Below are 19,098 nucleotides of genomic sequence, written 5' to 3'. Positions count from 1 at the left end.
AGATTGGGATCCACAAAGTTTGGCGAAAAGAGCACATATTTATGCTGAACAGTGCCAGTGTTAGCAAGGTATCACAACACCAGTTGAGCCAATGACATCAGTAGGTTCAAATGGGACAGGCTACTGAAAGAAATTCTCTAATGATAATCAGAAACAATCCATGGAGTCTGTCCATTTCTAAATTTCCACAGATATTAAGAGCTGAAAATTGTATTACGCTTGGATAAACCCCCTTGAAATGTCCAAACAACATTTATAAAACAAGTGGTAAATTACACTAACTTCTTTTAGCCACAATACATAATGATTGGTTCTCAAACCTGTCAAAATGTGGGCCAGTTCTCCGAAGATATCAACACAAGAACTGATTCTGCATCAGCACTGGCACCACAATGGTGGAATAAATATAATTTCAGCTGGTTTTGAGGAATCTGCTTTATGCAGCAGAACCTGGGGAAGAAGAAAAATCATGACAGAAAAAAATCTGTATGTTAATCTGTGTGTTTTTATGGCAATCACCCACAACTCTGTCTACTACAATTTACACATTTACACCCTTATCAACCAATTAAAAGCCATCATATATTTACTGTGTTTGTTTTATTTTTTATGTCTGTTAACTGTAATTACAAAATCATTTTTATTTTATTTTATTTTATTTTTTATTAAATAGGTAAAGACATTAAAAATAGCAACACTACTTTATTGCATTAAAACAGTTGGGGGAGGCTGTATTATATTGTAATAGCAATATTTAATGTGCCATATTCATATTCACACACACACACAGTATTTTTTGTTATTTGTAATAATAATTATTATTACGTCTTCAACTTATTCTTTTGTTCTCCACTTATCCATTTTTCTCAATTTTCCTTATTTTTTTTTAAGGAAACACTGCACACCTAGCTGAAATATGCCAAGTTTTTGGATAATTGCTCTTTAGCACAGAAGAGGATTAGAGCCACTAGGAGAGAGAAAAAGTGAGGATGTTTTATTTTTTTTCAGACTTCTGAGAAAATATTCTGAAAAAACAAAAAACACATTCCCACCTTTTTTTTCTCCAGGAGCCCTAATCCTCTTCCTATTACTTGATTACCTTGTGAAAAAAATATATAAATATATTTTTTATGTGTCAAATTGTGTTATCTTTGGCATTTTTAAACCAAAGAATTGGAGTAAATTGGAGTAAATCATGTATTATTGTGACAGACCGCTAGAAACAAAGAGCCTAAAGAAACATTGGTCTTTTGCCAGGTCATGTTATGTGTAGACACAATCCTGCTTCATACCTTTCTCATTCTTAAATAAGTCAGTTTTTGCAAACAAAATGTTCAGGAATACTGACTGGATTGAAAATGACTGAAAAACAGACTGGAGAACTGTTGCTCAAAACCACTTGAAAAAACTTTATTCTAAAGTTTGGCTGCCTAGAAGCAAAATATAAAGAAATGAAGGCTGTTTCAAGACTTTTGCACATTACTATATGTCAGTATTAAGATAATATTTACTCTCATTTTCAGATCTATGACAGAGATGAATTAACATTTGATATGATCCAGTTTTTAAGAAACTGTATCCAACTGACGGAGAAATTAATCGTACACTGACCACGTGGTCTATAATAACACAGGTGAGCTCGAGGGGGCGGTGGTGGACTGTCTGTCAGTGATTACATGGAGCTGTGAAGTCACGCTTGGGTGAAGTTAGTAATGATTCATCTCCTCGGTTTAAACGTTAAGCGGTGCTCTGGGGAAACAGCGTCAGTCTGACACCAGCTGAGTGGGTCTGGTGACCTTTAGTTGTTGCGAGCCTGGACAGAACAGCGCGAGGAAAGTTAGCCGCTTTAGCTTGAGAGCTCCGGGTGACGGCAGCCGTCAGGAAGAGGCGTCACCGCCCGCACCAGCGCCAGTCGGAGCAGGGCACGAGGGGGAGACGGTCTGCGGCCATGGCTGCCCTCGGTAACACGGGGGCTACCTCCAGTCCTATGGTGATCCTGGCGCCCAAAACGAAGACGAAGAAGAAGCACTTCGTGCAGCAGAAGGTGAAGGTGTTCCGGGCTAGCGACCCCGTGCTGAGCGTCTTCATGTGGGGCGTTAATCACTCGGTGAGTCTCTGTTAGCTAACGTATCACTAAATGCTAATGTTCGTGCTAACTCAGTGTTAGCATGAAAGCTAGCCAGAGTACAGGTAACATCCCCGGACAGGTGAGGGTGTTAGATCGAAATCCGTCTGGTTGAGTGACAGTACACGTTCACCTGGAGAAAAACACGGATGTTTACAGAGCTGCACAAACGGTGGGAACTTGTTTTGCGGCACGCAGGGCTGAAAGGTCTTTATAGTCGTACAGTTTATTTACAAAGCAGGTAAATGTGATTCTGTCCTGCTGAAGTTTCTCACGAGTGAAAATCATTCACATAAAATCCTGGCTAAAGAATTCCCGGTGTAGTTTAATATTCATGAACTTTCAGATGTATATGTTATCTGAAGGGGTGACAACACCTGTCACAATTTCTACATAACAGATGAATGAATGGCATAAACAAGCATAAAAGACAAGTATACATTAATACAAGAACATTCAAACTTGGCACATACGGGCTATAAGACCACAGAAACCATCTGTGTTTTGACAGCCTAAAATTAAAATGTTCATATTTCAAGATCGGTTTGAATTCCCCCCTTTAAAATGTGTCAAACAGGGGAGATCAGGGTGGTTCTAGTCTGTGTTTGGGTGGGGCGCTAGAAATAAACGATAGGGAACTGATGAGATGAAAACTGGAAGTTTGAGCAGCTGACTACTAAAATAAAGTAATCTCTCTCTGAGATCACTGTCTCTCCTTCCACACTATCCCAGCATCGCTGTATGATGACTTGTATAGGGTGAAGATCCTCACTTAAAGTCTGCATGTGGCTCAGTCTGTAAATCTTTTGTGCATATCTCAAAATGCTTACAAATACAAAAGGTGCATCTTTGTGGGTGGGGTGCACATGACCTCACAGGTTTCCTTCAGTATTGCCACACTGATGGGTCAGGTCCTGTAAACAAAAAAAAAAAAGAACTGTGTAAATGAACAGATTCCTGGTAGAAAGCATTTTTACGTTCTAAAAAACTTCACTTGAAGGTTAAACTTGCTGAATCATGCAGAAAGTCTGACACAGCTGTCAAATAATGACCACATCTTAACAATAAGAGCCTTTAAATTTCAACTAAAATATTGGAAACATGTTACAGCTCAAATGTCTTATTCTTCTTTTTATTCTTGTCCTACTGTTCAATGAACGTGATGGGCTGCTGAGCATTTTTTTCTTGGAGCTATTGGTGGACGCGTTAATTTATAAACTGCACTCCATGTTTTATTCAGTAGGACCTGAAACTAGTGAATGAGCCCATAAAGTCATGAAGAAAGTGTTTTCTGAGGTCACAGAGCAAATTAGCTGAGATCCATGCAGACTTTGTGCCCCCCTGCAACCCAGAGTTTGCCTGTGGTTTTGAGTAACAACAGGATTGCTCCACTCTATACTTCATTTATAAAAGTAGCTCATTCTTAACTACAAATAATAATTTTTAAAAAGTGTCAGATTGACAGAAATTTTTGAAAAGTAATGAAGTAATTTTAAACTAAACATTTGATGCTGCTTTAATCCAAGATATCAGCAATCTGGTGCTTTTTCTCTTCTTACATGAAAGACATTTGATGGCCTCATTTTGGATTCTCTTAAAATGATTAATGAGCCGCTTTAGTTGTGCAACATCAGAAAACTGACAAAAGTCCCCACAGTGCTGTCTTACAGCTTGAGAGTTACAAATGTTTGTTTTCTAAATCTCTTCTAAAAATCTCTTCTTATTGCCTGACTTGTTTTCTCTTCATTTGGCTTGTTTCTTGTCATTTCCAAGTATTTTTAATCATTTTCTTTTGAATGGTTAATGTATTTTTAATCTTTCTGTGAAGCCCATTGTAACATTAAGATCAGTTGTCTTTCATTGCTTGTAAAAACAAAATGATATTTGTCAGTTGTGGGTTTATTTCAGACACTGAATTCTGTTTAATGATTGCCTCTTTTTTTTTTTTTTTTTTTTTTCCCCTGCAGATTAATGATCTCAACCAGGTGCCTGTTCCCGTCATGCTGCTGCCCGATGACTTCAAAGCCAACACTAAGATCAAAGTCAACAACCACCTCTTCAACAAGTAAGACTCAGAAATGAGCACATTTTCACATGGAACAGATTGAAATGTATAACTAGTCAAGTGAAAATGTAACTTGCTGACCCCTTGAAGCTTTTGAGAAACTACAAAAAACCCATCGGGGTATAAATCAGTGATAAGACTGGATGTTTGTGTTGGACTGTAGAGCTGGACAAATGTTTTGGAGCTGAAATTTAGTGAGAAATAAGTCATGTTTGTCTTGGAATGAGTTAAGTTTCCTAACTGCTTCCTCTCACAGGGAAAACCTCCCAGGACATTTCAAGTTCAAAGAATACTGCCCTCAGGTCTTTCGAAATCTAAGGGAACGGTTTGGTATTGAGGATCTGGACTATCAGGTGTGTAAAGTTGAGTCGTTGGCTGATGATCACTGATGATACTGTTGAATGGTGCATTCAAAACAAACATGAAGTTTTTGCCTGGCTCGAGTACATAAACAGTCTGCTCAGCGAAGAGAATTGACCTGAATTTGCTTTGGGCTACACAAAGACAGCAAGTATTAGTTGTAATTCTCCTGGCACCACCGACAATCAGAAATGGAGGATGGCTGTACTGAAGCCATTTGAGAGGCGGAGCTTTCATTGGTGGTACTGCACGTTTGGGGTGAATGCACCATAAGGGATGATCGTAGCTTGTTTTCATAAAAAATGACAGAAATTTCTTCTTGTCTTTAGTACTTTACTAAAGATGAGTGCCTGTGCTAACCTGTGTGACGTTTCCAGGTGTCACTGACTCGCAGCCCACCTTTCAGCGTTGATGATCAGGGAGAAGGCCTGCTCCTTAACTCTTACGACCGGACGCTGGTGGTTAAGCAGATCTCCAGCGAGGATGTGGCAGACATGCACAACATCCTGTCAGAGTATCACCAGGTATGGTTATAGCATGGACGGAGTGTGTGTGTGTGTGTGTCAGGTCAGCCAAACTAGTGATGTCTGCAGGCCATTTAGACGTGTAGAAAGCTTTTCTGGCCTGCCCAAACCTTTAATTACAACTCTGATCAGCACACGTCATTTTTAAATCCCATGGGTTTATTTTCTTAGTTCTTTCTCTTCCAAATGTAATTATTTATAGTATTTTATGACATTTAAAACTTTTTTAAAAAAAAGATTATTTACCTTGTTTTCCTAGCTTGAGATTAAATTTCATGGAAGCACTGGTCTGCATATAGTTGAGGCTTAAGAGTATGTGTTGGCTCACCTTACAGAAGGCTTTGGCTTTTCCTGTTATTAACAAAACTGTATTTAAACCCTCCCAGCTACTTTCCCGGACTTGGATTAAACCTAAGACTAACACTAAAAGAAAGGTTTGAACATTGCAGTTGCTTTTATTCTAGGGTTAGGCTTATGGCATGTCTGGTAAACTAAGCCTATATATTTTTATTTGTAAACCTGAGTCTTGGTGATTTTGGATGACATTCTTTTTTTTGACAAAAATTGTATATGCAGGATAAAAAGTTTATTTATTGTTAATAAGTTTACACGCCACATTTGTTTGTGGCATGTGGCTTGTTTGTTTGTTGTTTGATGGTGTGGAACCAGTAAATGGTAAATGGCCTGTATTTGTATAGTGCTTTACTAGTCCCTAAGGACCCCAAAGCACTTTACACATCCAGTCATCCACACATTCACACACTGGTGATGGCAAGCTACATTGTAGCCACAGCCACCCTGGGGCGCACTGACAGAGGCGAGGCTGCCGGACACTGGCGCCACCGGGCCCTCTGACCACCACCAGTAGGCAACGGTGAAGTGTCTTGCCCAAGGACACAACGACCAAGACTGTCCAAGCCGGGGCTCGAACCGGCAACCTTCCGACTACAAGGCGAACTCCCAACTCTTGAGCCACGATCGCCCCAGTGTCATTAACTGAAGTCAAGTCTGACACAGTTAGCCATTTCCGGTCCAAATGCCTCTTCAGATCATATTTAGATAAATACTTGCACTGGCAGTTAAATGGGTGTAAATTCCTTCAACTACGATCGAGTGATTAGTTACAGGTGTTAACATACCATCTAGGTAACAATGAGAAACAGGGTTACTAGCAGTTAGTTTCTAAGTTTAACAATAAACGAAATCCCAAAAACCAAAACCCAAGTGGTTTATGGGACTATTTTTGTCTTTCTTAAGACACACACGCGTACAAACAGACAAAAGCTTGTGTGGTGCTGTGAGATTAGATCCTCCTGTACCAACACATGCAGAGCCAAAGATGGCTGCATATGTCTGTCAGAAAGTCTGTGTAGAGTTCCTTCAAAACAAAAATGAAAATGAGGTCCAGCCAGGTAAAGTTAGCACAACACAGGTCTGTGACAACTCTGCGCAGCTATTTCAGGTATTTGAGATGAGATGCGATCTTTGAAGAGTTCAGTGGAAATCAAAGTGGTTTTGCCTGAAGTCCTACATTCCTATTGACTATAGCTAATATCAACAAAACAACAATGGCAATGTCTGTTGCAAGTTTTATGGTTTTGGTTAAATGGTTTCAATAAAAATACACTCTGAAGGTCAGTGATGTACAACCCTATAAATGCTGATGAGCAGATTAGCCAATGTATACCTGTGGTGTATCAGAGATAACACTATCCACACACTCAAGTCAGTGACTAATATGATGTTGCATGGTTAGAGTAATTTGTTGCAGAAAAGTAGCGTTACTAGGGAGAGTCACTGATCAATCAGTGACTCTAGTTGTGTGGTTTGAGCTGACCTGCCATGACAGGAGACAGCCGATTAGCCTCTAAATCAGATTCTCATTAGACTGAGCTACGGCCGACATGTGCCTCTCGGAAGCGTGGTTGTTAGAAAGTGTAAATACCTGAATTCAATTAAATTCAATTTTATTTATATAGCGCCAAATCACAACAACAGTCGCCTCAAGGCACTTAATATTGTACAGTAGATCGTACAATAATAGATACAGAGAAAACCCCAACAATCATATGACCCCCTATGAGCAAGCACTTTGGCGACAGTGGGAAGGAAAAACTCCCTTTTAACAGGAGAAACTCGACAGAACCAGGCTCAGGGAGGGGCGGGGCCATCTGCTGCGACCGGTTGGGGTGAGAGAAGGAAAACAGGATAAAGACATGCTGTGAAAGAGAGCCAGAGATTAATAACAAGTATGATTCAATGCAGAGAGGTCTATTAACACATAGTGAGTGAGAAAGGTGACTGAAAAGGAAAAACTCAATGCATCATGGGAATCCCCCGGCAGCCTACGTCTATTGCATCATAACTAAGGGAGGATTCAGGGTCACCTGGTCCAGCCCTAAATATATGCTTTAGCAAAAAGGAAAGTTTTAAGCCTAATCTTAAAAGTAGAGATAGTTTCTGTCTCCCGAATCCAAACTGGAAGCTGGTTCCACAGAAGAGGGGCCTGAAAACTGAAGCCTCTGCCTCCCATTCTACTTTTAAGTACTCTAGGAAGTATTTAAATGTATATAAACCATTGATTTGACTCTGAAAAAAAGGGGGATATGAATTCAGTTGTTCTTGTATGCGTCTTCACATCGTGCTAATGCAGCAGCCAGTACTATCCCCACGCAGCCATTTGCCTGTTAATTTTGCATCTCCTTTACTTCAGAGAAGTCCAGACTCTCCTATGAGGGCTGGTTTTTGTGATCAAGCTAGTTTTGAAAACACAACGCTGCTAAATAAGCCTCATTCTCATTAAAAAATAAGAACATTAAAATGGTGAGTTAAACAAGATTATGACATGATGGTGAGAGAGCCGAATGATATCTCTGTGTGAAAGCTGAGAGATTTTAAGCTGACAGTGTTTGTGCTTTTTTTTCCATTCAGGTGGAGAATATAGTTATTTTATGCAACTAATGCTTAAGATTCGTGTTTTTTTTAAAAATCTTTTTCAAACCCATCCTGTTTGTGGATCACAAAATTGAATTCATAAACATTCTTTTCTGAGGAACAGTTTATTTGATATTGTAAATGTCAGTTAATATTTAACTGGTGACACGCATTCTTAACAAAAACAAACAAACAAAAAATTATATATGTTATTAAAACCGGATTCTTTGATCCCCATGATAGAACAGAGAAAACCCGACTCATAGTGGTCAAAACATTTATAATTCTTTATTCAATCATCTTTCGGAAGAGAGAGCCCTGCACAGCCCAACGCCAGTTGCAGGATCTCTAACATTAGAATCATAAAATGTGTCTCATATAGGTGTTATTTTGGTACTTTACACGTCACACAGTTTCAACAACTCCTTATATGGTACAAGTTCCTCTTTTCTGTCTGGCTTCCCGTATTTATTAATATGCTTGTATAGCTCTACACTAACTTCCTGTTTTTCAGTCTGGCTGAGCACTTAATTTGTGAGTCAAACAGACGGTGTAGATGTCAGGGCCTTTTATTGTGAAAGGAAGAAACAGGAAGAAGCCCTTTCTGGACGTTGATAGAACAGGTATTGGATTTTAATAATAAGAAGACAGCTGAGCGAACACTAATTTTAGTTAAGTTTATGCAAATTCATGTCAATACAAAGTTAGACCGATTAGAAGGCTGACTTGCTTCATATTGTCTTTTTTCCCATCCATCCATTTTCTTTCAATTATCCAGTTTAGGGTCAGGCTTCAACCTTTTTCTAGTGTCATAGGGTGAGGGGCACATCAAGAGACTTTTAACCTCACATCTTTACTGAAAGATCACGTTTCCTTCAACAGTAATCTGCTGAGAAGCTGCAGGAAGAGTGACATTAATAAAAGGGTGACATGCAAGTTGGAGACTGTCCCAGTTGTTTCTTTTTCATCCTGCAGTGCGACTATAAATAAACCTCCCCATGAGCATCTTGAGTCCTTTCTGCCTGCTGCTCATTCAGTCAGCCCTGAGTCTGTCTGTCCATCTCACCTCCTGTCTGCTTTCCTGAGCTGTGTGTCTGCTGCTGCGCGTGTCCTACTTCACGTATTTTCTCTGTCTCCTTCATTTGGACCTTTGCAGCTGAAAAAAAACAAAAGCATTTGTCCTGGAGGTCTGGAAGTAAGCATTTCGTGCAGATTATGAAAAGGATTATGAAAACAACTATTTATAGATTTGGCAGCAGGCTGGTGCTGTGAGTAAGAAAATAATTTCTTATTGTCTTGAATCATCCTTGATGGAGATCCTGGATTTGGTTTAAGGTGTTTCTCAGACACTCAGTCAGGCCGTTAACCTTCTGTGGGCGGAAAGCCCAACTGGAAGACGATATCCTTCCGCAGACCAAAGCATTTCTCATCATCAAGGTTAGCCAAGGTTGTTTTTTTTGTTTGTTTGTTTTTCTGTTACAGTCACAGGACACCTTTGCGCACAGGGCTGAACAAACACGCTATATTGTTGGTTTATTAAAGATATTCAAATGTTCATATCGCCACATCTGTGTTCATGTAAATATCAGAGTACATTTGAAGGGGAGATCAGAGCGGTGACATGCTTTCTTTCCTGTTTTGTTTTTTTACGTCAGGTTTTATTTACCATTTGCCATTCGGCCTGGTGCAGCTGAGTCATGTAGATGATTCAAAACTAGATCTCACTTCAGGCTAAACAGTCATTTGAGCAAACTTTTGGCTGCTTTGGGCTCTCGGTGGAATGTGTAGCCTGTGGTTGTGCAGCCTACATAAAAGTGCGAGGGAGATGAGGAAAATGGCAGCTCTGTTTCAGGACGTTTACTTCATTCAGCACTGAATGAACTCATTGTTTGTGTGTTCTGCATTTTAGTTTGTTTTGTAGATCAGTTTGTTTATTGTGAGTTTTCTGGAGGATATTTAACTTCTGTGCTACATTTTTAGCCTGCAGAACATTTGTTCGCTTGGACCGGGCATGAGAGCTTTGACTTTACTTTAGCATTACTCAAATGAATTTTGACAATATTTTGGGTGAGGTTTTTTGGCAGGTGTAGGGATTTTGTCTTGAGGATCTGGTCTGTTGATGCTGTGATGGACTGGTGAGCTGTCTAGAGTGTACCTCGCCTCTCGCTCTACGACAAATGCGATGGGATTCATTGGCTAAACGGTCCAAAATAGAAGGATTTTTATAGCAACATTTTTAAATGCATTACAATAAAATTACATTATATTTGCTCGCACACATAGTAGTCTAGTCCTGTGTCTTTGTCAGCCAGTAGTAACAAAAGAAAGAGTGCAAAACAAACTGTCAAAAAGAGCATCGGCACAACAGTGATGTGCATCCAGAGAATGGGCAACTTTCTTGTTTCCAAATGTTTCCTGGCGCCTGTTTATAGTCAATCTGTGTATAGTCAATCCTGCATTTCCAAGATAGTCTTGGAAATGCAGATTAACATTTTATTTGAAGTAATCTGGAAACTCATGATATTTGTTTGTTGGGTAGGTATTTGCATTATGGTTTGGGGATTCATGTATTGGTTTATTTACAGCGTGGGAAAAAGTTTAAGCATGCGCATCTGCCACTCACACCAATGATCATCACGTCATTTCACCTTACTGTTACCAGCTTTGTTGCTAGATAATGTTGTGATAATGAACAGTTGGCTGAACATGTGTAACTGGCTTCGGTTGGTGATAGAGAAAGCAAAGGTGATGCCTGTGATCACTTTGCATGTAAATCTTAACAGCACAGCTTCTGTGTGTGTAGTAATTTTATCAACACCTTCAAAACTTTAACCTCCCACACTGTAGACTCAATGAGCACTTTATTAGGAACGCATGTACACCCGCCTGTTCATTCTTATCTAAGAATGTTCTCTAGAGACACTCCAGGGTGGGGCTGGTTGGGTGAGGCACCACCACATTGAGATGTTTTATATCCCACTGCTTATGGTGCATGTTTTCTTGGTGTGTCTCCAAACTGTTTTCATTTGTACACATTACAAGTTTTTCTTAACACAGATGGGAGCAGTTTACTGACTTAGCCATAATTTTGAAATTCTTGCGTGCCACAGTGAATCAAGAGAGTGTAAAATATGAAGGCTACATGTAGTCAAGGCTTCAATTTGAACTTGAATTTGACACAACATTTATCGAGTTATGTATAAAAGTCATGCAGATAGCTGAGCTGAACAGAAAAGCATCCACATGTATGCAAGCTGCAGATCCTCTGACAGCCTCGTGGTCAGAAAATGGTGTTAGGACACGAAGAGAGATGTCTTTTTAACACTGTGAGCATCTATTGGTCTGATGGGACACTGAATGAGGCCAGTCTGAGGGAAGCATCTATTTTAACTGACTGCTATAGCGAGTGCTGAACACAGCTAAAAGTCTGACCCTGATACACTCAGTAATTGGCCTCCATCAAAAGCAACCTTTAACTTGTGAAGTTAACATTTGGGTTTGTTGATAATCTTTTGAGTTATCGATGCTAGATTTTTGGCCCATTCTCAAGTCAAAGCAATTGTTAATTCAGTAAAAATGATGGGCACTGTCATCTTACTACAGTGGGCGTGTCCTCTACCTACTGATGTGTGAATGAAACTCGATGCCTAAGTAAACACTTTGTAAACCACATTCGGTGTATTTTTCTTAGGAAAGCTGCCGTTATGCACAGCTGCTGAAATAAGTTGTTCAACCGGTCTTAGTGCAAAGGTCTGTCTAACTTTAGTTTGTTGGTGATGGAGTACTAGATGAAAACAAGAAGTACTTAGAGTTTCAGCGTTTCCCATGCATGCTTGCGAGCCAGCCAGGCTTATTAATGACTGCCCAAGTATATTTTTGCTTGTTTTTTTATGTGTTTCCATCTCATGTTTTAAAAGTTCAGTTGCTACTTACCAGCGCAATCACTTCACCTTTTGTGTTTCCTTAGCGACTGGGTCCCTAGCCCTGCCGCTGCTGTGGCGATCCTTTATCATTCAGCTGCTTCTTTGGCTGAATCAGGATTTTGTCCAGCTGTTGGATGAACGCCTTCTCCAATCACTGCACGGCTGCTATGCAGCTGCAGTCCAGGAGAGTGGAGTAAAAAGCAGAGTTTAGACTTCATCAATTTTTTTTGTGTGTGTGTTTTCAGCAACATGGACACCCAAGTTTGTAAATGAAATAATTCTAGAACAAAGCAACATAGGAGTTTTAGATTGATACTACTAGGAGGCTGTTTCTTATCAGTCTCACACCTGGTGTAGTCTTCCAGGTTTGTTCTTCAGTGGCAGTCTGCAAACACGTTGTGCTTGCATTGCAGCTGGGGGGGTCAGAGAGTAGGTTTACTTTATCCTGAGACATTTTGGCAGCCAAAGCAAGACGATATTCAGGAAAGTAGTTGGAAGTTTACTAGAGAAGCAAATAATATGTTTGCATGCAAATCAGCGTAGGTACAACAAAGGATGGATCAGTAAGAAACAGGAGCAGACCAAGCATGGCCTTGTACATAAGAATATACTCGTGTTCTACCCAAGTGTACAACACATAATGATGTGTCAGGGCTTTAAAGTTTATGATGAATCTCATTTCTCCACGCTTCTATGAAGCATTGCAAAGACCCTCAATTTAAATTTTCAGTTGAATTGAAATTGAGACATTGATTTCAATTTCTCCAGCACAGACATGAAACTAGAGTTATTAATCGCTCTTGCTTCAAAAGAGAGCTTGAATGTTTGAAGCTTTAACTTCAGTTTTTGTTCGTTGTGTTTGTGAAGTTGTTTCTGCCGTTGACATTAATCCTCCTTTTCCACCTGTCATGCAAATTCACAGTCATTTCCTCTTTGCAGCACATAGTGAAGTGTCACGGGAACACGCTGCTGCCACAGTTCCTGGGTATGTACCGTGTCACCGTGGACAGCGAGGAGACCTACCTGATGGTGATGAGGAACATGTTCAGCCACAGACTGGTGGTACACAGGAAGTACGACCTCAAGGTGAAGAGGAACTGCATGGCAGTCTGACCTTTTTTTTTTTAAATCACTACTTCTCATCAGTGATTCACAAATTAATGAGGAAGTCGTGCTAGTTTCCACAAGTTGAGATTTTGGAAATGGTCCAAATTTTACAGTATGTTTGTTCCTCAAATGTATAGAGATGCTTTGAGCATTCAGATAAAAAAAACAGCATGTTTTCATTATTTGGGATTTATTTATTCATAATTTTATTAGAAAAACAAAATGATTATCCGTTTAATTTAGTGTTTTGCTCTTTAAGATGGTCTCTCACTCTTTCTGTTTGATATGTCAGTGGTAATATTAAAAGCAGTTTCTCTTTGTAGGGCTCTCTGGTGGATCGGGAAGCAAGCGACAAAGAAAGGGTAAAAGAAACCTCTTCCTTTGTCCTCTTTTCATATCATTATGTTGTTTTCTGTCTTATCTCAAAGCCAAGAGTCCTCCTGAGATGTATAATTTATTTATTTACCCCGAAGGTCAAAGAGCTCCCTACCTTCAAAGACATGGACTTCAGGAACAACATGCAGAAGGTTTATGTGACTGAGGAGGAGAAGGAAAAGTTCATGGAGAAGCTAAACAGAGATGTCGAGGTGGGTGAGCGGTCTTGTTGTTGTTGTTGTTGTTGTTTCTCTTCTCTGCCACACAGTGGCAGTATCAGCCCGCTGAGGTTGCTCCTCTGATGCTGTTTAGGAAATATTAAATGTATTTACTTAAATTACTAGTGAAGGAGGAGAAGTTTCAGTTTTGAGGAAATTGCAGATCTATCATGTTTTAAGAGTTTGAAAATCGAAGTTGGTATTCTTTTTAAGCTTGGTTATAAAAGCCTTTTAGAAAACACTGTCCTCTCCTCGCTCAGTTTCTAGTGAGGCTGAAGATCATGGACTACAGCCTGCTGCTCGGCATCCACGACATCGGCCGAGCTGAACGGGAGGAGGAGGAGTGTGAGGAAGAGGTCAAAGAGGAAGATCCGGAGGCAGAAAACGGCCTTGTACCGGGTCCTACGGTGGGCTCTTATGGCAACTCTCCAGAGGGAATCGCTGGTTACATGTCCTCCGTCAAGCCTCTGGGGCCCGGGGAGTTCGACCCCTACGTGGACGTGTATGCAGTTAGGAGCTGCCCAGGTGAATACTGGTGGGGAGGGGATGCTTATACCTGAAAGTTAGCTGACTGCATTGATCAAACCAGTACCAGTGACTGTTTTCTGTCTTCATTTTATTTTTTAAACCAACACCAACTGTTTGTTTCTACATGTTTTGAGTCTTAATGTGATGAATCAATCAGTGCCTCACAATCAGCCGATTGTCTCTGCCACGCAAAATTATGCTTTCGTGCTATAAATAGTTTATGAGCTCCAGGCTCCAAAGTACATGGGGGTGGGTTTAGCACTCAAGCTGGTTTATTTTTCCCAGCATTTTTGAGCCAGAGCAGGAGACGGTCGTGTAATATTTAGGGATTAAAATAAACATCTGTTTAAAACTTGCACCTTAACTTGTTTTTGTATTCTGTGATTTGTTGTGTGGCGAACTTTGAGCGTGAGTATTATGGGATGTGTCATGGTTCAAATAGTACTGCACCAGTTTAAAGGCTATGACACAGAGGACGGTGACTTTTTTTACCTGTCTTATGTCTGGAGAAAACTACCAAAGGTCATATCAAGATGTGAGAAGGTGGCATGTGAAACGTCTCCTTTTTACCCGTTTTCTCCAACCAGGCAGGTTGTCTGTGGTTTGAGAATAATGTTTGAATAAAGTCATATTCTAATCCTTGTAATTGTTATTTATTGCTGTGAAAAGGAGAAACATGTTCTGTGTAACAGCCTGGAGATATCACCCTGACAACTTTAGATCCTGAAGAATTTTTTTGGAAGTTGAGCATGCATATGAGCCTGGTGTTTCAGATTTGGTTGATTTTCTTTTATTCAGTGTAAAAAAGAAGAAAAGCCTTTTACAAATGACTGTAAAGTAATAATATAGCTGTAGTGGTTCTAATTTTAATATCTGAACAGGGAACTTTTGGTTTGATGCTTTTTAAATGAGACCTGTGACTGCCGCTGTCACCACAAGCCTGGTAAAATAACCCAGATTGTTCTCTGCCTTTTAATCTCAGGAGCCCCTCAGAGGGAGGTCTACTTCATGGGCCTGATTGACGTGCTCACGCAGTATGACACCAAGAAGAAAGCCGCTCATGCAGCAAAAACTGTCAAACACGGGGTGAGTAGCACAAGAGAGGTGGAGGGCTGCTGTCAGCCGCTCGAAACACTCTGCTGTACCCGTACGGAGGTCGAGAAATTTACAGATGAAGCTGGTCGCTTAGATTATTGTAATTCCTTGTTTACTTGCTTATATAATGCCTCCCTGAAACGACTGCAGGGTGTTCAGAATGCTGCTGCTAGGCTGTTGACAAAGTATCCCAAATACTCGCATGACATTCCCCTGCTGATCCAACTGCATTGTCTCCCTGTTAAGTTCGGGGTCCATTTTCTGCTTCGGTGAAGCATTTTGTGATTTTTATCTTGAAAGGTGCTATATAAATAAAATGTTACTTTACTTACTTACTGACAATGTTATCTATTTATTTGTTTCCCCCCTCTCTCTCTCTGTGTTCCAGGCTGGTGCTGAAATCTCCACAGTCCACCCCGAGCAATACGCCAAAAGGTTTCGTGATTTCATCTCAAACATATTTGCGTAACACTGCCACAGGTCGATCCAATTGAGAGCTAAAAGTCTTCTACTATAGACTAAAAGTAGTATGCACACACACAGGTCATTCTTTAGAGTTGATGATCTGAGGCAAGACTTAAGTTGTAGCAATATAATATACTACTTCTGATGCATATATTTATTTTTAAGATGTATTTCTGTAGATGTTAACACTTAATGAATTAACTCTGGAGCAATAGGGTACCTGCTGTTGATCAGTGTTGAAAGTGTTAAACCGCATCTGTGTAAGTTCAGATATTATGTCTCTTTCCTCTGCTTTACTTTGGTTTCCCAGCTGTGAACTTAACTTAACTTAGATTGATTAAACTTTTGCTTTTGCAGAGGATTAGATGAGAACACTAATTTCATGTGTGAAATAAATATGAGATGTTGGGTTAAATAGAATAAAGGAAGTAGAGGGGAATGGGTTTCATAGCTCTTTCCAAAAGTAACAAAAATCTGCTTATATGCACCTCTAAAGCACCACAGAGATAACCTTGTGGTTAACATCTCTGGGTTGGACGATAACTGCTGATTGACGATACATTTGCAGATGAGAGGTTTCTGTGTGAACGATCCATCAGTATCTGAGTGTAATGACTCAGATTGAGGCAGACTTGAGGCACCGCATCAAGTCTGCTTTACAGATACCCCCCCAAAAATGTCAATGAGGTTTATTTCAAGCAAAAATGCTATTCAAAATTGTCCCAAATCTCGGTTTATTGAACTGGGCTCAAATCTGGTGACTGTGAAGGCCGTAGCATAAGATTTGCATCATTCTCGTGAGAGACTTCAGCGAACCCTTGTGCTCTGTGGAAGGAGGCGCTGCTATCAGGAGAAATACTTCATCACATGAAAAGACAGAAATCAGTCAGAAGAGTTTAGTTTTGACTTGCAGTGATGCTTTCATGTCACTGTCAACTCACAGACTGCATACACCCCATCTGATCTTAAATGGTTCAGTAAAATAATAACCTAGTTTAAAAAAATCTACAAAAGATGTATATCTCTTTTTAAAATAGATTTTTAAATAAATGATAAAACCAGAACTTCATTTTCTTAGACGGTTTTTGTCATTGATGAGGTTTAGAGGTGCCAGTAGGCAGATGTTCTCTCGGCAACAAAACATATTCCCTACACCCTGTGATCTTAATGAAGATTGGTATTAAAGGCAGTAGTACACTAGGTTCTGCACTTGAAGAATATTATTATTTATGTATATATGGACGCCATTTGATTTCCAGTGCCAAATGTGTGGGATCAAAGCTTTATAAAAGCAGGATTTGCACTTTGAATTGGTGTTTTGCTGCTGAGCAGGTAAATGAAACGCAGTTTGAGCAGATCAAATGCTGATTTCCACCAAAGCCTCCATTAGACTTATCATTAAAATGTGTAGAGCAACGTTGTCACAGTTAAATGACCAGAAAGAAGAAAATAGAAAGCATATGGGACGATTTGGCCTGCACACATCTCTTATCCTGTTAGGATATTTGGTAGTTTGAAGGTGATTTATGAAGGTGCAAATATTTAAGGATCATTTCTGCCTTTAAAAAAATCATGTGTTTTTGATGTTGTTGTTGTTGTTGTTGTAAAATAAATATGAAAACAGCTTCTGAGAATGAGCCCATCCGTCATGATTCTGACTCCTGGTGTAGTATTTTGTGTGTTAAAATGGCCGATATGAGTCACAGTAGCATTAGGATTATGAAGTATCATGTGTGTAATGTAATGGTATTTGAGATTTAGTGATAACCAGACCATGTGAAACATTCTGGATATAAACACTACATTTCAGTCGCTCAGCCTTACAGCAGTGGGATATTAAACAGCATTCCTGAACAGTGACAGGGCAGTGATACTCTCTGTATGATGCCTCATCTACTCCATGATTGCACATGTATTTTTACAAATCAGCTTTTGGACCAAAATATATTTTACCAAGAATTTCTGGAAAGTGTTCGACTCATCATTCTTGTGTAACTCTGTGTGCGTGTGTGTGGGTGTGTGGGTGTGTGGGGGGGGGGGCTGTATGCTCACTATCTCAACTTCTAAATGTATAAAAATGTGATAAAATGAGGGGGGAAAAAGATTTGAGGTTCTACTGTTTCAGCTGCTCCTTTTAGGAGTTGCCACAGCAGATCATCTGCCCCCATCTCACCCTATCTCTAGCATCCTCTTCAGTCACACCAACACTCTGCATACCCTCCTTCACTACATCCATGAATCTTCTCTGTGGGCTTCCTCTTTTCCTCCTGCCTGGCAGCTCCATCGTCAACATCCTTTGACCAGTGTATCCACTATCCCTCCTACATATGTCCAAATTATCTTCAGCTTGGCTCCTAACTTTGTCTCCAAGCCGCTCAACCTGAGCTGGCCTTCTAATCTTGCCCGCCCTCTTTACTCCCAGTAAAAATCTTAACATCAGTGCTTGAGATGGAGCGAGTACAGCTGGTTTTATTCTCCTGCCTTCTATCTCTAATTCTTTAAGTGGCTGGCCAATATAGTAATGGATTGCATTTATATAGCGCTTTTCGAGACCTTTAATTCCACTATTCATTCACTCTCACATTCACACACTGGTGGAGGCAAGCTACAGTTGTAGCCACAGCTGCCTTGGGGCAGACTGACAGAGGCGGGGCTGCCATATCGCACCATCGGCCCCTCTGGCCATCACCAGTAGGCGGTAGGTGAAGGACACAACGACCAAGACAGCTGGGGATCGAACCGGCAACCTTCCGGGTACAAGATGAGCTGTGATACCTTGCTTGGCAGTTTCCAAGGCCTTAGGTATGGGCAGCTTGCTGTACTTCTTAGGCACCCCTTCCTTCATTGCACCTTTCTGCAGCTCTGATAATTGGCTGACTTCCCTCCGTGCTACCGTGATCCTGGCTCCTTCTCCATGGAGGGAACTGCTGGCTGTTCATCTTGTAGCCAAGCATCTCTGTGACCACTGCTTCCATGGTGTAGATCAGCTGGTTAGTTTCCATGATGGTCGCTGTAGGGATTGTCCGTAACGCTGCATTCACATCATCTAGTAGACCTTCAGAGGGTAGTCTTGGTACCTGGCTACGGAGGGTCCAGGTACCAAGTGTGACCTGATCTTTCAGGTCACACTCAACGCTCCTTCTGTCAAACTTTGACGTCTTGGCTCACTTTTGCTGTAGCACGTGTGTTGTATATATCATCAATCTTCAGTTGTGATAGCAGTTTTGTTTTATTTTCAGAATGTTGGAACGCTGGGCCACTAATTGTTTGGATGTTGGATATTGAAGATTCCATAGGTCCCACATCCTCTTCAAGATGTTCCAAAGGCATATAATGTTACCACTAGGGATGGGTATCGTTTAGGTTTTATCCGATACCG

At 40.4% G+C, this 19,098-nt stretch overlaps 1 protein-coding gene across 2 annotated transcripts; it reads left to right on the top strand.

The window, feature by feature from the left end:
• Positions 1-1,629: 1,629 nt before the first annotated feature.
• Positions 1,630-17,682, top strand: pip4k2ca (phosphatidylinositol-5-phosphate 4-kinase, type II, gamma a). Of its 2 annotated transcripts, XM_084917317.1 has the most exons (10): positions 1,632-2,107; positions 4,093-4,190; positions 4,447-4,543; positions 4,928-5,074; positions 12,871-13,017; positions 13,362-13,400; positions 13,512-13,625; positions 13,892-14,156; positions 15,142-15,245; positions 15,643-17,682. In XM_084917317.1, exons 1-10 carry the CDS (start codon positions 1,949-1,951, stop codon positions 15,721-15,723), a joined length of 1,251 nt encoding a protein of 416 aa, XP_084773443.1. In that variant the 5' UTR covers positions 1,632-1,948; the 3' UTR covers positions 15,724-17,682. The 2 variants fall into 2 exon arrangements, with proteins under 2 accessions (XP_084773442.1, XP_084773443.1); XM_084917316.1 differs by having other exon boundaries at positions 1,630-2,107; positions 13,362-13,625.
• Positions 17,683-19,098: the final 1,416 nt, after the last annotated feature.

This window comes from Perissodus microlepis, chromosome 20, assembly GCF_051167445.1.
Source record: "Perissodus microlepis isolate ML-2025 ecotype Zambia chromosome 20, ASM5116744v1, whole genome shotgun sequence".
NCBI lineage: Eukaryota > Metazoa > Chordata > Actinopteri > Cichliformes > Cichlidae > Perissodus > Perissodus microlepis.
The sequence above is the reverse complement of the archived record's forward strand: the minus strand, read 5'-3'. Positions and strand labels throughout refer to the sequence as shown.